Here is a 21,980-nt window from a genome sequence, read left to right on the forward strand (position 1 = left end):
GTGGCACTTTGAGAGGCTCACGCTGCCATCTCCAAACTGTGCACATGGATATTCTGTTCAGCAATAAAACAGTAGTTTAGTTTTTTGTTGTCATAGGCTGTGAAAAGTTTTAGTGAACGTTTAAGAATTACACGCTTAACTGGAAGCTACCAAAAATAAGCCAATATATTTATTAGACAAAATTGTGCATTTGCTATTAGTTATATTGTAGGTATATTGTGCCTCCGCAAGCATTATGAATATAAAGGATGTGTGATCGATTTGCATTTCAGTTTTTGCCTCCATTTTACATACATTTACACCTGGTGCATTTTTCGTGCTGGCAATGTAATCACACCGAGCTAGCTGACGACAAGTGCCAGTGACCTAGATTTTGGGAGTCCTGCGCTTGGGTAGAGTAACGACACCACCACCGCCACCGTAATCCTGCTCCGTGCCCGTTAATCCTTCCAGCTGCAGCAACAAAGTAAAGGTCACAAATCGCGAGGCAAGTAAGTTTTTGTACATATGACCTGGTTTACGGAGTGGCAGCTGCTCGTTGTAGCCCAGGGGGATGGCGGGGTTAATCTATATTGTATATTCACCGCCAGATTGGCATACTATGCATACTGGCTTCTCTCTATCTATCCACCAGATATGATTAAACCGCATCCGTAAACTTACGTCCAAATCCGATCAGAAATCATTCACAGCATTTAAAACCTGTTTGTAGGCCTTTTTTTGGGTTAGCGGAGTCAGAGATCACATCGAGCTTAGTACGTACCCCTCAACAAATATATGACTGGGTGACCAGGATCTGACATGCGTAACAACAGCGGCTATCATATCCCAGCCAGCAACAGTCTGAACAACAATGGAGCCCCTTCGCCACGTTACTGCAATGCGGACAATACGTTTTGCTGCTATAGCTACGATAACTGCAACCTGATCGCTCCAGCGTGGGGCAATCGCCAGAACCAGAATCAAAATTCAGTGCCCAACCAGAACCATAATCTGCCGACAAAGAGAATTCCCACCAAGCAAACGGCCAGATCGAGCTACCTTCAATCGGCGGCCAATTCGGCACCGGACTCATCATTGTTTACCGATGCATTTGGCCAGCCATCGTTGGTCAGTCAGCGGATAGCTGGCAACAAGAGCTGCGAGTACGTCTATCAGACGATACTGCGATCGGAGGATCTGCATTCCAATAGGAAGTACAAGCAGGCAAGGTCATATGCCGCTGACAAGGAGCAACAGCAGCAGATGTTGTTGCAGCCATCCATCGTGTACTTTGATGCGGAGCTAAAGAAACGGAAAGACCGAGGGGGACGCGTGTCCACCGATTATGTGGACAATAGTCCGGACCGATATCGGCCACTCAATTCTCCCTCTCCAGAGCCGACCTGGGATAACATACTGTAATTTTGCAAATGCCTTTTTGTTAATTGTCCTGCTTGTTGAAACTACATACCTCCAGTACACGCACACACACACGTATTTTGTTGTTGTTGTGTTCGAGTCTTAAAGTTACAATTTGGAAAACTACCGATAGATACCACACAACACTCTAGTTGCGAGTACATAACTATATACCCACAGACACTCATTAAACATACATAGATGTGTAAACAATAAACAGATTCCTTTGTTCACCATGTTGTAAATAACCGCTTTCCATTCTCGTTTTTCAGTTTGGAACGCCCGGTCCAGTATCATACGACGAACCAGCACTATCAGCACTATTTTTCGTACTTCTACAACCGTGGAGCGGAGAAACTGTCCAAGCCAACATTTGCCGCTGCCAATAGCCGCAAAATGCCAATGAGCAAATTCCAAAAGGCCGGCGCCAGTCACAGGGATTCGCGAGAAGTCGATGGACGAAGGGACAATTCCGAGGACAGGACCTGGCAGGGTCAAAAGTATGAGAAGCACGTGCTAAAGGAGAAGCTCCCAAGCAATGATTTAAAAACCGATTACCTAGACAATTGCTGGGGAGACCCTGGAAGCGGAGATGAGTACAGGGACATTAAAGATAGCTATGACCCCGTTGTTGTTATTGACAATGGGCTGGAGCAGGTCGGAGTACATCGGCGATACTGCAGAATAACCGAAAAGACGGTCCTGGATGGCTCCGGAGACACGCTGATTAATAACAACAATAATGAATTAAAGGTTATGCGTAAGTCGACGGATCAGCCCATGCCACGGTTGCCCATGACGCCAAAAAGGGCCAAAGGTGGGGCCGTGTCTACCAAAAAGCCAATGCCCACGGTTCACCGAGTCCTGCTGTACAGCACTCAGAGTCCACGGCTGGGCCGCAAGCAGCAGTTCAGCAACCAGCGGCTAAGTGCAAAGCAGCAAAACTCCAAGGCACTGGGTGCAGGTGACGAGAGACAGACGGTCCTATTGCTGGAGCCGGAACACAAACAGGAAGACCACCGCAGTGCCATTGACTTCGATCGTAATGACGACTTCGACGAAGATGATGATCTCGACAATTGTAAGAATAGTTAACCTAAGACCTAATTGTTTTTTATTTATTACTTCATTGTTTTACCAAATAATAGTATCAAATTTCGACGAAAGCGACACGGCGAGTGTTTTGTCAGACACTGAGGACGGTTATCGTGCCCATGCCTTCAAGCTCACACACTCTGTGGATCGATTTTCATCGCCCCAAAGCACGCCCAGCTTCTTGTCTTCGCAGTCGTCGGAGGATGATCTGAAAAATCCGGATTCCCTTCTGGTTCCCAGTTTGTTCCCCTACGTGCCCCCTTATTTGTCTTTTTCGTCGAACACAAAAAGAGGTCCACACGTGCCGCCGGATCTTCATCGGGTTTTGAAGTGGCGCATTACAAACATAATGCCAAAGGTAGTTCGCTTGATTCTGGCCAACAGCGGAATGCGAATGCTAAAGAGTGAGTTTCTACATAATAATCAGAAAGCAATTAATATGTATTTTCGCAAGTAGAAACCAACGACTGGATGGGCGTATGGGGCAAGCATTTAAAGTCACCGTGTTTTAAGGCAATTCGTTCGTATCAGAAAATCAATCACTTGCCCGGTTCATTTCGCATCGGGCGAAAGGATTCGTGCTGGAAGAATCTGCAGAGGCAGATGGGTAAGCACAGCAACAAGGAATTCGGGTTCATGCCACGCACATACATTATTCCCAATGATCTGGGAGCCCTGCGCCGGCACTGGCCGAAATATGCCCAGCGAAATACTAAGTGGATTATAAAGCCACCAGCTAGTGCTCGGGGTGCTGGCATCAGGGTTATCAACCGATGGGGCCAGATACCCAAGAGAAGGCCTCTTATCGTACAAAAGTATGTAGTATCTAAGGATCGAAAGCTTCGGAAACATAATTTAGCATTAAAATATTTCAAATTTATTTTACATAGGTATATAGAGCGACCGCTTCTAATAAATGGTAGTAAATTTGACCTGCGTCTGTATGTCTTGGTTACATCAGTGAATCCCTTGCGAGTGTTCATGTACCACAACGGATTGGCACGGTTCGCTTCAGGTAAGTGAATATATATCTTAAATCGAGTGAGCCGTATATTAACCCATAGGAAACTATACTCTATGTATGTTCAGTGAAGTACAGCGCTAAAACGGACACTTTGAATGACCGGTGTATGCATTTGACCAACTATAGCATCAATAAGTTTTCCTCGAACTATTCGAAGAACGAAGACGTCAATGCCTGCCACGGACACAAGTGGACTATCAAGTCGCTGTGGACGTATTTGGCGAATCGTGGAGTGCGTACCGACTGTCTGTGGGAGGCGCTGAGGAGTTTGGTGCTTCGGACAATTCTTGCTGGCGAGAATGGCATTAATAGCATGATTAGAGCAAATGTTGAATCAAAGTACAGCTGCTTCGAGCTATTCGGCTTCGATGTTATTCTGGACTCTGATCTGGTTCCTTGGCTGTTGGAAGTCAATATTTCGCCCAGTTTACACTCGGAACTGCCCCTAGATGCTCATGTCAAAGCGCCTTTAGTGCAGGGCGTTCTTAATACAGCGCTGTACAACGTAAGTGGTGGCATTTTACAAATGAATTTAGAACGTATAATTATATATATGATATGATACATATTTTAAGGTACCTCCAAAACTATCGCTGGATAAGCAAAAAGAACTGGCAGCAGAATTTTCCTTTCCCCCGGGCACACAAATGTGCTACGACAAGCGGCTTTACATTAACTATTTGTCGCGCGAGGAAAAGATCAAACACAACACATTTACCCGAAAGTCTATGGAAGACCGGAATGAGGTACGGCTTAAATTTGATACTCCTAATGGATTTGTTGCTAATCACACTATAACATTTAATACAACAGTATGTGGATGCGATCCTGAATAATCTGACCCCCGATGATGTGAGGTGCCTTATCATAGCCGAGGATGAACTAGCGCGATGTGCACCGCTGGAGCGCATCTTTCCAACAGATCAAACCCATAAGTACCTTAAATACAACGACACTCCGCGGTATTACAATCGCCTTTTGGATGCCTGGGAATCGCGCTACGCTAACAATCGCACAGAAGGGATAGCGTTGTTGCGCGATTATTGTCAAAACAAATATCATCTTCAAGTCCCAACACCTCCAGCCAAAAAGGTGAGATCTTTATTCATCAATAGTGCAGAAGCTTTTCACAAGACCCATTTAAATGAATCGTAACCTATACAAAACAAATATGTAGGTCGGGATATTTTTTTAATAATACTACAAGTATCTTAAGTTATTATCCTATTTTGTTTATAATATACCTAATTTGTGAAAGCAAGTGCATATTGCACTGTATTCTATACATACACTAAGTATTTGTCCACGTTTTAATTATTTTGTACACAAAAATACTGTTCTAAAAATCAGTTAAAATACTCATAAATTCTCGACTACTTTTGTTAAATTTTGAGGGCTGTTGGAGATTTATACAATCGTTCTTTTGGCGGTGCCGCGCTCTTTGCCATAGTAAGTCTTATCTGTTGACCACGCAGAGTCATCGTAAAATAAAATCTCGAATATTAGTAGATAGATGAAAACCAGTAAGCTTGCTATAATATTTGTACTGTCTTTATTTAAAATATATCCAGGACAACAAAGTGTATTTGTCATCTCTACCGGTTAACTACCATAACGTAAAAATCTTTTGTTTTCTTTACCAGTAATGCATAGGTAAATAACGAAGCTTAAATTAAATTACAAGTAGAGGGATGGTCAAATAGTGATGTTCTCTTTTGCCGACAGGCCCCATATGCTTATAGTTCTAAATCCAGATGTTCTATGTAATTGAAATGTTCCTATAGCAATAACTTTAAACCGAAACTGCTCACCGAATTCATATGTATTTCATTGCATTGCGTTGCCTTCTTGTTTGTGTTTTTCTGTTCGACGTTACCATCACTATAATTTCTTTTTATGTCTCTGCGTATATGAAGTATATTGAAGGTGATCACACTGAATATTCCTTACACCTGAGTCCAGAACAAGACATTCTTCCAGCGTCAGGTGGGTCTTTAAATGGTAATATACCTCAATCGGCTCTCCATAACTAGCTTTTCCAACGCGCCGACCTCAAATCTTTCACAAAAAAAAAAAAAAAAAACATTCTAATAAACATATTTATGCAAATTTTCCAAACCGGACCATCGCAAAGAAAACTGCGCCTGAAGATTTAAATCCATAGCGAATGTAGTGTATTTCGAAGAAAATTTCCATATAACTATTATATTATACGGTTAATAATTCCACGGACTTCTTACCTTTATTTCGAACTCATTTGACCAATAGTTAACTCACGAAAATAATATATAAAAATGCTTATACCTTCGTTAATATTGATTGGTAATGCAAAATATGTTTTTTCTTTCCATCTAGCGAAAAACGTATAGTTAGAAATTTATCGTTCAACACTAATATGCAGAGAAAAACATTTTAAATATTCCTTTGTTACCATTTTTTGAGTTGCCCAGTTTATAAAATATAAAAAATACAAAATAGCTCAAGTTTAAAAAATAAAAGTATTTTTGATAGAACATTTAAAAACATAAACATTACTGTAAAACCTAAAAAAAATATTTATTTTAAAAAACGATATCAGGCATTAAACATTCTTATTATTTAAGTATACCTGCAATGTTAGCTTTCGAAAAGTCAAAGATACACTGCGCATTTTCTAAATGATTTGCCATCTTGAACCATCACTCATTTAGTGGAAATCACGATCACTTTTGGAAATCCAACATTTGTACATTGCTGCTGCAGAAAAACAACTCAATACTCGTGTATTATTTGTATTTATCAAAAAACTTTCCCACATTTCGATACCTTGCAAATCATGTCAATGTAATCCTTTTCTTTTCAATTTATAAAGAGTTAAACGAGTTTTTTATTGTCGAATTGTTGATGCAATTAAATCAATTTGTTTTGCTGTAATTGTAAATTTGCAGGATTACTTCATCAAGTTTATGAGATGGATTTTAAAGTGACAGTCGCTGCCATCGTATTATTGGTAGTCATTATTGTTATTGTTAGTGCAATTACCTTAGTCTTAATAACACATGTATATATTTGATATTTAATATTAATAAATTCAGATGTACTTGTAAATAGGCTATTCAAATACTTAAATCAAAATGTACCCTGTTGGGACATTACCAAAATTGCATAATTCGTAACTAAATTGTGATCTTTTTTTATAATAGATTGGACTAGTGTTATTGCTAATACTGAACTTAATATATAGTTCTTAGTAATCAGTAAATATGTTGTTATTGATTAATTATAGTGAACTGCCAATTATTTAAATCAACAATAAATGAGGTGTTTACAAAGTGAAATATTAATAAAATCCAGTAAAATCGCGGTTTACCTTATAAAGAAAAACAAAAATATCCTTTTTATTGACTATATTAAATGGATTATGGTCAAGGATTAAATAATCTGATGAGTGGACTGTCTGCAGTGGGTATCCAAAGAACTAAACGCCAAGTTCTTAAAAGGCTAATAATAATAGTTCGGGTGTTCTTCGAAAACTTTTGAAAATTATTTATTATTATTTATTTAATTTAAAAAAGTGATTTTTATCAATACAGTAAAAATCCAGTAAGGGTAGTAAGGTTTTCTATTCAAATGTAAAGATTCTTTTATTACATTTTGTGAAAATAATGAAACAGAAAATTTGCTGAAAATTTGTAGACGACATCTTGAACAAGGTTGCCTTAGCAATTGCTAAAACTATAAAATAAATAGTCTCAAAACAATCTGTTTTCACATTAAGCATGTAAAGAATCGCTGGCTAGAATCAGCTTAATCCATCAAATTTAGTATAAAATATAATAGATATTTTTAAAAACTATGATTAACTTTATATATCGAAGGGTAAGTACATGTTAAAAAGTACAAAATCAATTCATCTAATTAAAAAAAAAGAAAAGTTGTTTTCGTGAATTTCTTCTATTTTTGTATTGGACAGTACTTACATGTAAATAAACAAGTTAATAAACTTGCTATAAGTATAATTTCTTAATTAAAAAATGTATTTGAATTTAGTGTGTAAACGTAGTACATAATTGTCAAATAGAGAAAAATCAATCCGATATTATTTTGTATTTTATATAATTTATAAGTAATACATAAGATTACAAAGTGATATACATATGTATCCCTTGTAAAATCTTAGGTGCACACCTAATTTTATTACGACTGTTTTAATTCTATATAGTTTCCCTTTGCTTGCCACTTTTTGTCATGCATGCCTGTGATCCTATGCACTGGCCGAAATTTGCGTCTAAATTATTATTTCAATTGGTCGTTTTGTATAGTAGTTGACAATTATTGATATCAGAACTTCGGAAATCCGATTGTATTTTATATTCGCTTTTCTCTATTTAAAATTACCCCTTCAATCTATGTATACATTTTCGTTAACTGTTCAATTTTTAATTTAGGACTCGAACGATGAAGAAACAAACCTAGCGACGCCAAATACTATAAAAGATGAAGTCGAGTCCTAGCAGCTGCATTTAAGGCGATGACCAGGTGAGCCGAACCTCTTTAAAGTTCGTTTCCTCCTGCAAGAACTCACACAGAATCTCTCTTCTTTTATTAGACTTTGATGGAGTGAATGTTGAAATTCCATTAGAAGGGATCTTTTCAACTGATCAACACTCCGTTTGGTCCGCAACAAAACAACTTTGATTTATGAATTCATTATGAAATGAAATATTAGGATTAAAACAGCATTGCACGTGTTCGGAAACAATTGAAATTTATATGTAATTGTGCATTGGAAAAAGTTGCAGTGAATTATTAAATTGTATATTGTGTTAATTGTAAATTGTGTTAACTTATTTACTAAGCTCTTTTCATACGAATATGCATTTTCCAGCAACGGAACTTTATAGTCAAAAAACATTTACATATTTAAAAGAAACAAAGATTATTTCAGATTGGTAGAACAATGAATGTGCAATACCTTTATTAAATTCAAATGTCAATATATCAAATCGTAAAATTGTTAGCGCATTTAATGCAAGTCATAGTTTTACAAAAAGTACAATTGATTCTGCAGTCCTGCTGAAGGCGCGCGATTAATGCTTTCGGCTACGAGGAAAGCCAGTTTGTGGGCGTACTGGCAGACAGCGGGGACCCTTATGGTCCCGGAGTAATTGTAGTACAAATGGGTCATCTTATAGGAGAGCATCTGCAGCTTATCGGCGTCTAGTCCCATGTTGTCAGAAATAACGTTGTAGCTGGTAGGCGACACTGTTCCTATCCGAACCGCCTGGGACACTAGGAAGAAGTCGTAGCGCTCTGGCAAGGTAATAACGTCATCGACTACAGTGCCCGGAACTGGGTTGCGATGCCCAGTAAAGTAGCGAGAATTAATGCGCTTGGATACAATAATAAATGTCAGGCGGCAGCCCTCCTTTTTGCCAGCTGTTTTGTAAATTTCGTCGAGACTGCTCTTTAGGGTGTTCACCTCGGTGTTTACCACCTGGTAGAGCTGACCATCGCCAACACCGTCGCGGAAGAAGAGAATGCGCTCTGGCAAAGAACGGTGTTGCTCCTTATACGACCTCAGGGCGCACGCCATGTTTAGCGACATCTGCTCGGACAACTCTTGGCCCTTCGTGTGTTCGTTTACGGTGGAGAAGTAGCGGAACGACTCCTTCTGGTCCATGGTTGCAACAAGAGCCCCATATGACTTGTTCTTGTTCTTCGGTGAATGGCAGACATCGAAACCAACAGTCATCAGACCGCGGAGGGGGATCTCTATCTTCCAGGGAGCTCCCATCAATTTGGCGTTCATCTGAATAACCACCTTCGTGGCGACCGACGACAGCCCAGCTGATTTTTGCTGTCGAGGCGCGATGACTTTTAGTGTCACCACCTGCGATGGCACCGGTCTGTCCACGCACGTGCGTTTTTTAATGCAGCTATATCTGTGGAATACGAGGGAAAGTAGTTAGTTGGGGTTAATCTAGCAATCCTAATTACTTCTCTTCATTCGGAGTTCTGATGACAACCATCACTATCTGTGGATCGTTAGCTGCGGCGTTGTCGATCGCTTGGGAGTAAGTGCCGTTGCGGTCATCCGGAATTTCCTCACTGCAAGGAATGGCCAATTATATTAAGCATTTATCATAGTTAGTAATACATACTATATTGGTTTGGCGATGTTCATCTTCATTTTGCTGGCTATGCTGATGCACATCTGCACGAATTCCTGGGTCTCGCGCAGATTTCGAGCCGGAGTGATCACGTACCACCTATTGATGTGCACGTTTCTAAACATCGAACAGTTGCGAAACTCCTGGGTCCAATCGGCGCGATTGTCGCATACGAATATTTTGTTGCCGAATACTATTTTTTCCGGTGGCAACACGCGGGCTGGAATCTCCACCAAGGCGCTGTCAAGCTCGATGTTCCAGGACTTAAGGGTCTCTACACTCTGTGCACACGACTTTAAGCGATTGTTGAACATGCGCAGGCGTTCGATGCGGCGATCTGGAGGGCTCCTGGTATGTTCATTCATGGCCCTCAACATCCTGACGATCATAAAAACGGTGATTTAAAAGCATCCTTTGGATCACAACAGATTCCATTAAAACATACCTAAAGTCAGCGCGCATAGCGTCCGTCATTCCCGTAGCCCGTGCCAGCTCGGGAATGATCATTATGGGCTGGTCATTGCCACCACGAATGTTTTTATCTGTCGGACGAGACATGACCAGAGGTTGCTTGAAGTCGCGAATGGTTATGTTGTATCGCTGAAAAAGATTTTTCTTATAGAAAATGTATTACGCTTTTGGTTCGGATATTACCTTCTTATAGTAATCCACGTACGAAATTTCACCGTCATTGGTTTGAAATTTGCACAAGGGCGTCGATTCAAAGTCAACATCGTCAATGCGATAGGTTTTGTTATTGTAATCGGTTAGTATCACCATACCTTTTATGAAGTATTTAAATTGGACTATACGAAAATTGAAAGAACCATAATCATACTCACCCATTACTGAACGCTTAAATGCACTTTGATAATCGTCATTGTCACGAATAGCATCGGATAAAATATTGTACAAAGTTTCAGTTCGCATCACCTTGTGGCATATCTCGGTACAAAGTAATATATCATTCTCGTGCTGGCGAATCGAAGTCTGATAGCCAGGCCATAGTTGCAAGCGGAAATTCTCCAAATTAATCTAGTTTTTTAAAATTACCAAAGTGAGAGTGAGGATAAATGTGAGTGCAGAGGGCAAACCTGAGCTCTAGGATCGAAGTAGTTGCGCGAGACCAGCTTCAAGTCTAAGCCCTCCATGGCCCTGCGCATTATGAGATTAAGGATCTTAAACTGCTGGTCATCCGTAGATTCCACAGATCCAACAGCCTTGATCTTAATTTCAATGTTTTCGCCAGCACGACTCTTCGTCACCAGTTCCAAAACATAGGGGCTACCTTGTACAGCTTTGAACTGATTGTTGCAGAACAGGTTGCTTCCGTCGAAGATATAACCACCCAGGAGTCTTTTATGTTCATACAAAAGAGACCGACGCATTCGTGTAGTCTCCACATCGGGCGTAAAATCGACGCGGTACTGGTAGATGGTCCAGTTTGGACGCGTTAATAACTTAAAATAGTTTGCCTGCACGGTAATATGAGTGCCAACCACTCCTTTCTTGCTGGTCATCCCTTGAGGACGTGAATACACCAGATCCGTTATTAGCCTACGGCCGCGCACGGAGCCACGCGGATCGCCTGAATTAAATTAATTCGTAAAACGCATTGAAAAAAATTGAGGAGAACAACAGTTTCTTTGAGCTGAAGAAAAACAAATAAAACCACTCACCCTCGGAATTGGGAATTTGCACCTCCCTCATCGGGGGACCCACTTGAGCATCACCGCCACCACCATTGCCTCCGGATGCTTGATTCCTTTCCGTGTGGGAAGAGTTCGACGACTGACCCTGCGAATGAATTGGTTAAATAATTTATTACTTAATTTTATTACACTTATTTTGTAACAAAGTATTATTTAATTAAGTATGTATTTGTTTTTATTGTCACATGCATATTAGAAATCTATGTTATTAACAAATCATGGCACAATGATGTACATGCTATTCCAACTTAACGTGTTACAGACATTTTTGTAGTTCTTTTCGGCCACTGTTTGCATTACATATGCTTCACATATACAGCTAGTATGATACCGTTTTGTAATGTACAGGCAATGTACGTACAATTATGAATAACATTTATGAATAACCTTGAATGGCCTCGTTCTTATTTGGTTTATTTTTTGTAAAATGCATGTACATATGTATTTTTTTTAACCAAGAAATACCAAACAAATAATAAGAACTAGCATATTTTTATATATAACTCATTTCTAAATATTCACTTATGTATGTATATTGTATATATAAATATAATGTGCATATGCATGTTTTCTTCATGAATCATTAATAAAATATGCAACTTTTCACATACATGTGATTAGCATGCTGATCTTACATAGACATCGAAATGGGATGCATATTAAAAGACATGGCCAAGCTTATTTTCCACATGGAAATAATAAAATATGAAAATGCCTACCAGCAGAGGAGCCAAGCCGCGATTCGCCTCTTCATCGGGCTTTCTTCCACGACCACGTCCACGTCCACGAGCAATTCCAGGGTTTGGTGGTAAATTCATCTTTACACTAATTACAGTTGCACTTTCTCACGACCTACTCGTCACAAATGCCGTTCAGTGAATAAGAGAACAGAACAGTTTTTAGACGCCCAGGGATGTGATTTATTCCTTAAGTTATCGATCGTACTTAAAGCGATTATTTCCAAATTTTCGGACACATTTGCAAAGATCTAGCTTATTAGATGCAAATACTTGCTCTTTATTTATATATTCTCTATATATCAAGGCTTAAAACAAAAACAAAATTAACATGAAATTATTGATTTTAACGTTTTAAGGCTTGACAGGTGTAATTCCATAATTCCACTATTTTTAAAGATCTTTCATATTAAAATGATAAGCGTTTTCTTATGTTCCTTTGTGCAATTTAAATGTACAGTGGCGTAGACAAGTTCACATTCGGCCGTTATTTCGGTATGTCATTATATTGTATTAAACTAAATACAACAAAATGTTATATTGATTGTGCACAAACTTGCAGAGCTTTTAGCAAACAACTGGAAAACGACACATAAATACTAAAAAAAGGGGCGTTTTTTCCTTCGTCCAGATGGCATAGTAAATTAACAGACTTTGAACATTTTGTAATAAATTCGCAGTCGTTGTACATAGTTGCCATTTTCGCACTGATTCCCTTAATTTGCCTAAGATAACGTTATGAACTCATAATAAATATTAACTCCCTGCTGCTCGCAATAAAAAATCGGTCTCTGCCGAGCGCTTAAAAGTCGCTAGCATTCAGTCATAACAGTTGGACCTAAAACATGAGCATGTGCATCAAAGGGTCTTTTGGTTTCCTACTCGTAGCTCTGATTCTCGAATGTGCCAATGCGCATACGTGTCCGTTGCCGTTTAGTCTAGTCGGAAACAAGTGCTACCACGTATCCTTGCAGGAGGTGGGTACAATACATCGTACAAGCATTTTATTTAGACACAACAATATTATTTCAGACCAACTGGCATGTTGCCGATCGAAGCTGTCGAAAACTTGGTGCCGAACTAATGGTGCTCGACAATCAAGAGGACAAACTCCTTACAACCAACTTCCTAAAGAGTATGGGGCTATCCTTCACCCAAAGCTGGCATCATTCCGTTTGGGCTGGCATCAATTGCTTGGGTAACCGGCGCACCTTTCTACTCGCCAGGAACGGCGAAACTGTGCCGTACCTTAATTGGGTACCACGGGAACCGAACAACGCTTCTCCCGAAGAGGATTGTGTTGGATTCGCCAATTACAATGGAGCCTTTGGGTACCACGATATAGAGTGCAAGGTTCAGTTTCCATTTGTGTGCCAGAGGACACCAGCGGAGGAATACCTCTGCCTTAAGCGGGATATCTTCGTAGAGGTCCTTTTGTAGTGCTTTTCAACTCAAGTTATCATGAACTTATGAAACCTTGCAAATAAATAAATAACAATCTTACCTACGAATTTTCAGCCAATATCACCACATTCATCACTTTTTTTGTTGAGCATTATGATATATTACAAAAGTTTAAAGACACTAAATTTCTTATTGAAAGTTTCGGCCGTTGGTTTTTTTTATTAACATTTTAGGTTGAAACGCATTCTAAAAGTCTAAGACTCTAGCTTCACAACGGTCGTCTTCTCGGACACGTACAGACCGTCAAGGAACTTACGGATATCCTTGTTCTTGACGGTCGTGGACTGCTGGATGAGGGCGGCAGATCCGGAGACAGACTCAATATCGTTTCCCTCCACGATAAGCTCGTCCTTCTGGGCAGTGGAGTTGACCACTGTGACGCCAGGAGCCATCTCCACACGACGGATGTACTTCTCGCCCAAGAAGTTACGGATCTCAATGACCGTGTTGTTCTCGGAGGTGACACAGTTGATGGGGAAATGGGCGTACACAGCACGCATCTTGTACTGGAATCCAAACGTGACTCCTGGTGAGAGAGAAATTTCAATTAATTGTATGGTACTTAGAATGCAAATGTCTTTAGGAACCTAATGCCAAATCTATTTGTCCAACACACACTGAAAATATTCACTAACTATCTAGCATTTTAAAGCAATTTGTAAGAAAATGGATATGTATGAATGGAATTTAGTAACTTAGTTATTATTATTAAATTCCCGTGTGGTTGACAAATGAAAGACCTGGCTATGAAGTGTTCCTGTTGTGTTTACCCTAGCAGTACGCACCCTTGATCATGTTCTCGATGTGACTGCAGACGGTACGAACGGCGGCCAACTCCTTCTTGGTTCCGAACCACTTCTCCACCTTCAGGGTGCGCTTGTCGGGCATGTACATGTCCAGAGCCAAGTGCTTGAAGCTGCGCTTCAGGGTGCCGCGGGTGCCGGTGATGGTCACCACACGGGCCTTCACCGAGGCCTTGATATCCTTGGGGATCTTCACGCACTGGTTGGAATTGATGGTACGCATCTTGATGACACTGTCGGCAAAAACATTAGTTATTAGTTTAGCAAGGCTACAAGTGCTTGTCACAGAGCATTCCAAACACCGAATCGCAGAGTTCACATCGGGCTAGTAAAACATTCGATGCATATTGTTTTTCAATTTGTTTATGGATCATCCATCCCAGCGGAAATGGAAAAACGGCGGCTCTTCAGTGCCACACGCCAATAGCCGTTTCAGTGGATCACTCGATACGATGTTTTGGGACGCCTTTTCACACAAAACTTACGCTCCGTTAGTCCCTCGTTTGTATGACACAAATTCTGGATGGACTCCTCGCTGAAAGGGGTGGTTTTGGAGATATTTTGGGTTAAAATTTCAATAAAAATATAACGCGGAACACACTACTCACCGGAAACGGGGAAAAGAAAAGAAGGGAAATTTAATGTGGCTGTGTGAGGCGCACAAAATGAGCTAAATTTTGCGCGCCATGTGCCGTTGGTGTGCTGTTAACGTCTTGCATTGTGCTGTTAAGCGCGGCAGTTTCTGTGTTGAGTTACAGTAGTCTTGTTTATTTATTAAGTTTTATTTGAAAAGAAGGCTAAAATCAAGTCAATTTTGGGAAAGCGGCTATAAAATCCATTGGCAAAGCAACGAAATGATGAATTTAATCAGTAGTTTGTGTTTTAGCCGATTTTAGAGAATAACACACCTGTTGCGCTCAACATAGTGTTTTTCTTTTTATTCAAATCTTTTTATATTCTAAATATTTTTGGGAATTGGTATGACCTTTTTTATTATACTTGAATTAGCTCAGTTACTGTTTATATAAAATTATCAACGTTTCCTAAAAGCCACTGAATATCCCTACTAACCGTTGCGATGGTTGAAAATTAAATGTTCTAATAAAGTTTTATTGTCTCTTTATCAATATACGCGATCTTATCGTGCAACGTGCATAAGAAGTAAAAGAAATTATAATAAAAATATTACTTACATGCATGTTTTCAAATGTTTCTTGTGACAGACGATTTCGTAATACCCCGCCAAACCGAAACATACCAAAAGAATACAGAGAAAGTGAGATTATCTGGTAACACTTAGCATATGGCGGGAGCGTGGGTATATTAAGCATCAGTCGGCCAAATCTGCAGATTTGTTTGTAGTTTTATATCAAAACAGTGGCAGCATTTTAAGTTAGCATTGCACCCGAGTTAGCCCGCCCCAGCACAGTTATCAGCACGATGACTCTTCCGCAAGCACAGCTAGACTTTTTCACGACGGCGACCAGTATGCTGGAATGGCATTACAATCTGGAGAGAAATAAGCCGGGTCTGCTGGAAGTATGCACTGGATACGGATGTTAACCAGCTTCTCCTCCATGTCTAATGATACGTTCTTTCTAGCTGACCGGCGTTAGCCAGCATGGGCGGGCCACGATGAGCGGACTCAATGACTACGATTACCAGACCCTTTCGTTTTTGAAATCGGATGGAACACATAACCTACAACAAATGCGAACGGTGACCAAGTCGGCTATTCCCAACGAGATTCTGGAGCACTTTAAACGTACGTATCCTGGGCATCAGCCCATAGAATTATCCGTTCCAATCTCCGATCCTACCCGTTGCAGACATAAAATGCCACTGTACCATGGGCCTCTTTCCGGAAATCGGACGTGCCTGGCTAACTATCGATTCAGAAATCTACATCTGGACGTTCAATCAGACGAGAGATGTGGCGTACTACGACGGCCTGAGCCATCTGATCGTAAGCGTTGGCCTGGTGAAACCAAAACCCGGCGTCTTTGTGCAGGACGTCAAGTACCTCCTGCTCCTCACTACGCCCATTGAGGTCATTGTCCTGGGCGTGACATTTGGTGAGGGCTCGTACAACGAAATGCAGCTGATGAACCGGCCAGTCTTTGTGATTGCCACCGACAACGTGTCCATCAGCGTCATCAAAGGAACGGACGACGGCCGCATCTTTTTGGGCGGTCGCGATGGCTGCCTGTATGAAGTTTACTACCAGGCCGAGTCCAGTTGGTTTGGCAAGCGATGCAAAAAGATAAATCTCTCCCAAGGACTGGTCTCCTATATGGTTCCCAGTTTTCTGAAGGTCTTTTCGGTAACTATTGTTTTTTATATTAAAAAATGTCCGTAACTATTTAGCGCGATTTGTTTGCAGGAAGTAGATCCAATCGAACACATTGAGATCGATAACAGTCGCAAGCTTCTCTATGTCCTTACGGAAAAAGGTGCCATTGAGGCTTGGGACATAAGTACGAGTTACACGACAGCTCGAAGACTTGGTCGGATCACCCAGAACGATATTACGAATCAAGCAGTTAGTCTGATCACGTAAGTGCTAGTTTCGCAAAGAATTTAACTGTTGTATGGCTAATAATTACCCATTATATAAACTTTAGGACTGTGGACCCGTCCATTTTTAAACGTGTGAAAGCCATCTGCCCTCTGAGCGCCGACGATGCCGGCAAACTACATCTTGTGGCCGTTACTCAGTGTGGTGTGCGGCTCTTTTTCTCCACAACGTCGCTAAATGTGAAGCAACAATTTGGTCCCGCGGTTCCTTGCAGTCCAGGTGAGAATACAGGACTTGGTCAGCCAGCAGTTCAGTCACCACTGTCGCCAAATGCCGAGGCTCCCAATGGACTTTATCTGCTCCACGTGCGTCTACCGCCCGGCTACACCCCAAATGCCACCACCAACAAGCCCAAGCAGGTGCATGCCGCTCACTACACGGAGGGAACCATGTTGATGATCACAACGCAACAGCATGAGCAGGATCTGCTCTGGTCGCTCAGCTCTGCCCCATCGGTTAACTTTACCTACCTGGTGGAGTCGACGGCTCTGGAGAGCCTGGATGGAGTTGTCTGGGGATTGGCTGAGGTGTATGAACCGTCGTCGCCACTGCGGAAGTCACCCCTAAACAGTGCCCGACACTCCCGCAAAGTAGCCCTGCTCACCAACCAAGGCACACATATCATAGAGGTGCTTAAAATGGTGGACGTACTGCGCCAGATCCTTATGTCGTGCAATGGCCCACATCACGAGGAAGTGAAGATGTTCTTCCAGTCGCAGAATCAGCGAGAGGCATGTGTCACGGCTCTGCTGCTGGCCACATCGGATACTTATCGTGGCAGTAATATTGCTTTGTGGGCCGCTCAGGCTTTTATGCTGTACGGTGGAGAGCCATGCTATCAGCATCAAAAGTTCCTCAACGCCAGCAACCGCAATATGGCTAATCAAACACTGGGTCCGAATACGACGAATGTTAGGGAGCGTCAACCTATGTTTATGTCCACGCCAATGCCAAATAGCGTGGCAAATAGTCCAGTTGGTTTTCCTGCATCGCAGTTCAATCAGCCCATAAGTCCAAGTGAGTTAAGCCCTTCCAGATTGCGAAAAAATAAACACATATATTTTTTTATATTTATAAGTTGGAAATATGCAGCCACCACAGGCGGCGGTTAGTAACGAGAACTCACCAATCGTTTTCTCGGCCAAACACGACGGACTTTACATGTATGTCTCCCGCATGCTGCATTCTGTTTGGCAAATGCGCTGTGTAAATGAGCAGTTTTGCTCCAATCTAAGTCAGAGTGATTGTGCCCTCTTGCTATCCGATCTGCGTTCCCTGCGCAGCTTTCTGGAGGTGCATTCTGTGCACGACATTTCCTGTAAGTCGAAAACTTTTAAAAGCAAGTTTAGGTACTTAGTTTTTAATTATACAATTGTTCCAGCGACTACTACTCGAGTGTCATTTGATAACCATTTGGATAGAACCAATTCATATAACACCATCATGATGGGCAACACTTTACTGCCAATTCCTGAGCAACGGGTATTGTCCGAGCAGGCTCAAGTAGAGGAAACACGTTCGCTTTCCGCTCTCAACCTATTTGTCAGTAAGTAAAGTTCGGATATTAAATCATAAAGCTTGAACTTATCTACCGTCGTTTCTAGAACATGCCTGTGAGGTTATATCCCTGTGGAACATTCTAAATTCGCATTCCTTCCAACTGATATGCGTGCAACTCAGTCCGGAGCATCAGAAGTTGTTGACATGCTCCACCTTCCGGGATCTTCTGATTACACGTTCCGAGGTCTGCGCATTCTTGATCATCTCGCTGATCAATCTGTATCTGAAGGACGCGGCGGGGGTATCCGATGTGTCCAAGAACTTACGTGAGAACTGCCCCAACCTATACAGGCATGAGGATGACGTGACCTACAAGGCCACCGAGTTGTTGATGAATGCAAAGAATTGCACTTCGGCCAGCGAAAAGGAACATATGCTGCGAACCACCCTGCATATGTGCAAGGAAGCTGCTCCCACATTGCCACTGCATAGTATTTGCCAGCAATTCATATCGGCTGACTTCTTTGAGGGAGTGATCGAGCTTTCGGCTGTTTGTGCCTCAAAAAGTGATCCAGAGGAGGTTGGTGTTCATTACTATAAAAATGGGGAACCCGCCGAAGATCGCGAGGGTTACACTTGCTTTGCTACAAGGTAAGTTCTTTAGAGGTTTCTTCTTTTTTTTTTTTGGAAAAAGTAAATATTTCCCCTTCTTAGGATGGCCTACTACAAGGAAGTGCAACTTATGCTGGACCATATCTACCAGAGAGTATGCAACAAGTCGCACGTTCAGGATAAATCGATAAATCTACTTAATGGTATGGCTAAAGCATCCGATGCGAAAAACGGTGCTACGCAAAGGATTCCAAAAATAGTGGCCCAGACCCTGAAGGTGAAAGACCCGCTCATTCATATAACACTCTACGAATGGCTGCTGGCCCACGACATGCTCAAAGAGCTTTTAGACGTGGTCGAGCCGTCGTTAGGAGAGTTCTTGCGGCGCAGTGTGTCGCAAAACGTGGATAATGTCGTTCTTATCGATTTGCTGTGGAAGTACTACGAAAAGAATGGCCATCATTCCCAGGCAGCCCATATATTGGACAATTTGGCTATGACACGCAGTGATAACATAAATCTGGAGCAGCGCATTGAGTACTTGGTGCGTGCTGTTATGTGTATGCGAAATGGTAACGTTGGCTCTTCACTAAACAATGGAATATTCCTGAAAGAGCTGGAGGATAAGGTACTTTATAAGATCTTTGGAAAGATGTGGTGACCTATATTTAATAACATAATTTCAAAATTCAGCTGGACATCGCACGAGTTCAAAAAACAGTGCTTGCCGCAATGACAGAGCTGGCTAGAGATCAGCTGAATGCCGCTACGGCTGTTAAGGAACTAAACTATGCGTTGTACGATATAACTCAGCTTTATCAGCACTTTGCGGAGCCCTACGACCTCTGGGAGTGCCAATTGTCCATACTCAACTGCTCGCATCACAACGACCCCCTACTGATCGAGTCCGTTTGGGGCAACATTATCAACAGCGTTGTGGATAAGCCGGGCACAACTAGTGAGCGCAGCAATAGGTTATTCACGAAAATCGAAATCTTGGTAAAGGAGTACGGCGAGTCTGGAGTTTGCTTTCCGTTCGCCTTTCTCATACGGGAACTGGAAGTTAAGGCCTGCCAACTGCGATTGCCCGGGGGTATAGTGCCAGAAAAACTGGTGAGCATGAATCTGGACATTGAACTGCTCCTGGAATACTATTCGAGGTACGTATTGAAGGGTTTTCGCAGGAATAAAATTGTTTCAAGGCTAAACTTCTAAAAACTTTTAGAATGATTTCAATGAACGAACGAGTGTGGGCCAACGAAGGTAATGAGTGGCATTTAATACAATCCGTCATACGAGTGGTTTCGCTTCTGGCAGACAACTCACAATCTATTTGGTACCGTTCAAAGTAAGTGCAGTGACCTATAATGCAAGCCGATTCGATTTACTTACACTCACATTTGACTTGCAGACGACGAATTGTTGGCAAGGCTCAAGACATAGTGGCCGGCTGCCTGAATATTTGCTATCAAAAGCCCGACACTAATCGTCTTCAACATTCACTCAAGGAACTTCAGAGTCGGCTGCAGCGGTTGTTGATTTGAAGCCGGCGCCCTGCGTAAAGTTATTTTAATTACATTTTTGAAAGTGCTGGACTAGACGTTAAGTTTGACTGAGATATATATTGTATTTGTATTAAACATGTTAAATAAATTGATTTCCCCACAGATCGTTGTTCGGATTCCGAGATGGCATGTAACTCATGAGGTGTCCATCATTTTTAGATGAGCTTCCGTCAGAATGCACTTCGTCATATGGCAGGAGCAAGGCACTGGATGCTCCTCTGTGTTGGGGTCTAGCAAATCCACCTCCAGATTGTATTTACGCATATCGGCAGCACTGCGCTTCATTGTGATTTGAAATGCAATGGGTGACTTCTCCTCCAGATTTTCGCAGGATTCCTCGGGCAGGACGACTACACACTGCTTCCAGTGCGTTGGCGGGGAGAGCGGCGATGTGCTTAGAACAAATTCTTCGCCAGGAAACCGTACATCGAACCAAATGCAGAAGCCCTGGTGATTGCCCGCCTTCTGGGCTGTTATAACCTCCTTGAACTGAATGCTGTCCAAATCGCTGGCCTCCACATCCAGCAGATTCATCCAGTGAAAGACGACGCCCTCGTGCAGAAGATCTTGCGGATTTAGATGTGTAATCTCCGGCCTGGATGACTTTTGGGTTCTGAGTTTTCTGGCAAACGTGTCCATTTTGATGCCGTCCACGTTGTGCCAATCATCGAAGAGCGATGGTACCGAGCAGGGCGCCACGAAAATGGTGCACTCGCTGGGGAACAGGAGTCCGCCCTCCTTGAGGAACTTGTCCCGGGCCAGGAGAACAGAGTCCAACATGCCCTCGTGTAGCAAGTAGAAGCCCATCCACTCGGACACAATGATGTCCACCTTTTCCGCCTCGGCAGGCAGTACGAATTCCTCAACACGTGATTGGATCACCTTCACCACGTTCGTCAGGCCGTTATCCTCAATCAAATCGAGGGCAACTTTGGTGGCCACATTGGATGCCTCTACGGCGTAGACCAAACGGGCGCCGGCTTTCGCACAAAAGGCGGACAGAATCCCCGTGCCGGCACCAACATCCATTACGATCTTGTCCTTGAACAGATCCTTATTCCCCAATATCGCATTGTAGTAGGCTTCTTGCCGAGGACGATCCTTCAGCATGAGCTCGTGGATCTGCAGTTTGGTCACTATGAGTACAGTTCCAGAACATGTTTTATAATATTATTTACCTCCAAGTTTTCATACTCATCGAAATAAGCGTTCGCCATGATTTAAAGTTGCAGTTATCAACACATTAACATTAACGCATCAAGTGAATTTTTCAAAACAACGTGCTAAATAGAGGTGTGTAAATCAACTATAATAGTATTGATATATCGATAAATGCT

The 21,980-nt window shown here is 41.9% G+C and overlaps 6 protein-coding genes across 11 annotated transcripts; 3 read left to right on the forward strand and 3 right to left on the reverse strand.

Annotated features, from left to right (window-relative positions):
- Positions 1 to 23: 23 nt before the first annotated feature.
- Positions 24 to 8,336, forward strand: LOC6612097 (tubulin polyglutamylase TTLL4). Of its 6 annotated transcripts, XM_032727674.1 has the most exons (13): positions 25 to 207; positions 273 to 491; positions 713 to 1,400; positions 1,674 to 2,482; positions 2,550 to 2,900; positions 2,954 to 3,311; positions 3,387 to 3,511; positions 3,586 to 4,025; positions 4,096 to 4,266; positions 4,334 to 4,612; positions 5,437 to 5,506; positions 7,948 to 8,038; positions 8,109 to 8,336. In XM_032727674.1, the coding sequence occupies exons 3-12, from the start codon at positions 802 to 804 to the stop codon at positions 7,959 to 7,961; spliced, it is 3,216 nt and encodes a 1,071-aa protein (XP_032583565.1). In that variant the 5' UTR covers positions 25 to 207; positions 273 to 491; positions 713 to 801; the 3' UTR covers positions 7,962 to 8,038; positions 8,109 to 8,336. The 6 variants fall into 6 exon arrangements, with proteins under 6 accessions (XP_032583563.1, XP_032583564.1, XP_032583565.1 ...); XM_032727672.1 differs by lacking the exons at positions 7,948 to 8,038; positions 8,109 to 8,336 and adding an exon at positions 6,448 to 7,398 and having other exon boundaries at positions 24 to 207; XM_032727673.1 differs by lacking the exons at positions 7,948 to 8,038; positions 8,109 to 8,336 and adding an exon at positions 6,448 to 7,398 and having other exon boundaries at positions 24 to 207; positions 273 to 487.
- Positions 8,337 to 8,441: 105 nt separating this feature from the next.
- LOC6612098 (protein aubergine) lies at positions 8,442 to 12,266 on the reverse strand. Its single transcript, XM_002036579.2, has 9 exons — positions 12,104 to 12,266; positions 11,352 to 11,469; positions 10,767 to 11,260; positions 10,515 to 10,707; positions 10,327 to 10,454; positions 10,118 to 10,272; positions 9,664 to 10,050; positions 9,500 to 9,610; positions 8,442 to 9,444 (listed from the first exon to the last, which is right to left on the reverse strand). The coding sequence occupies exons 1-9, from the start codon at positions 12,200 to 12,202 to the stop codon at positions 8,544 to 8,546; spliced, it is 2,586 nt and encodes an 861-aa protein (XP_002036615.1). The 5' UTR covers positions 12,203 to 12,266; the 3' UTR covers positions 8,442 to 8,543.
- A 502-nt stretch (positions 12,267 to 12,768) lies between these two features.
- Positions 12,769 to 13,632, forward strand: LOC6612099 (C-type lectin 37Db). Its single transcript, XM_002036580.2, has 2 exons — positions 12,769 to 13,098; positions 13,154 to 13,632. Exons 1-2 carry the CDS (start codon positions 12,967 to 12,969, stop codon positions 13,559 to 13,561), a joined length of 540 nt encoding a protein of 179 aa, XP_002036616.2. The 5' UTR covers positions 12,769 to 12,966; the 3' UTR covers positions 13,562 to 13,632.
- Positions 13,633 to 13,710: 78 nt separating this feature from the next.
- Positions 13,711 to 14,989, reverse strand: LOC6612100 (60S ribosomal protein L9). The gene is made up of 3 exons (XM_002036581.2): positions 14,874 to 14,989; positions 14,371 to 14,621; positions 13,711 to 14,111 (listed from the first exon to the last, which is right to left on the reverse strand). The coding sequence occupies exons 2-3, from the start codon at positions 14,609 to 14,611 to the stop codon at positions 13,780 to 13,782; spliced, it is 573 nt and encodes a 190-aa protein (XP_002036617.1). The 5' UTR covers positions 14,612 to 14,621; positions 14,874 to 14,989; the 3' UTR covers positions 13,711 to 13,779.
- Positions 14,990 to 15,690: 701 nt separating this feature from the next.
- On the forward strand, positions 15,691 to 20,745 carry LOC6612101 (nuclear pore complex protein Nup154). The gene is made up of 12 exons (XM_002036582.2): positions 15,691 to 15,927; positions 15,991 to 16,153; positions 16,218 to 16,711; positions 16,772 to 16,944; positions 17,013 to 17,983; positions 18,045 to 18,284; positions 18,348 to 18,512; positions 18,571 to 19,117; positions 19,181 to 19,706; positions 19,772 to 20,238; positions 20,304 to 20,426; positions 20,490 to 20,745. Exons 1-12 carry the CDS (start codon positions 15,829 to 15,831, stop codon positions 20,620 to 20,622), a joined length of 4,101 nt encoding a protein of 1,366 aa, XP_002036618.1. The 5' UTR covers positions 15,691 to 15,828; the 3' UTR covers positions 20,623 to 20,745.
- LOC6612102 (probable protein arginine N-methyltransferase 6) lies at positions 20,686 to 21,935 on the reverse strand. Its single transcript, XM_002036583.2, has 2 exons — positions 21,822 to 21,935; positions 20,686 to 21,765 (listed from the first exon to the last, which is right to left on the reverse strand). The coding sequence occupies exons 1-2, from the start codon at positions 21,858 to 21,860 to the stop codon at positions 20,779 to 20,781; spliced, it is 1,026 nt and encodes a 341-aa protein (XP_002036619.1). The 5' UTR covers positions 21,861 to 21,935; the 3' UTR covers positions 20,686 to 20,778.
- Between the last annotated feature and the right edge of the window lie 45 nt (positions 21,936 to 21,980).

This window comes from Drosophila sechellia, chromosome 2L (assembly GCF_004382195.2).
Source record: "Drosophila sechellia strain sech25 chromosome 2L, ASM438219v1, whole genome shotgun sequence".
In the NCBI taxonomy this organism is placed as follows: Eukaryota; Metazoa; Arthropoda; class Insecta; order Diptera; family Drosophilidae; genus Drosophila; species Drosophila sechellia.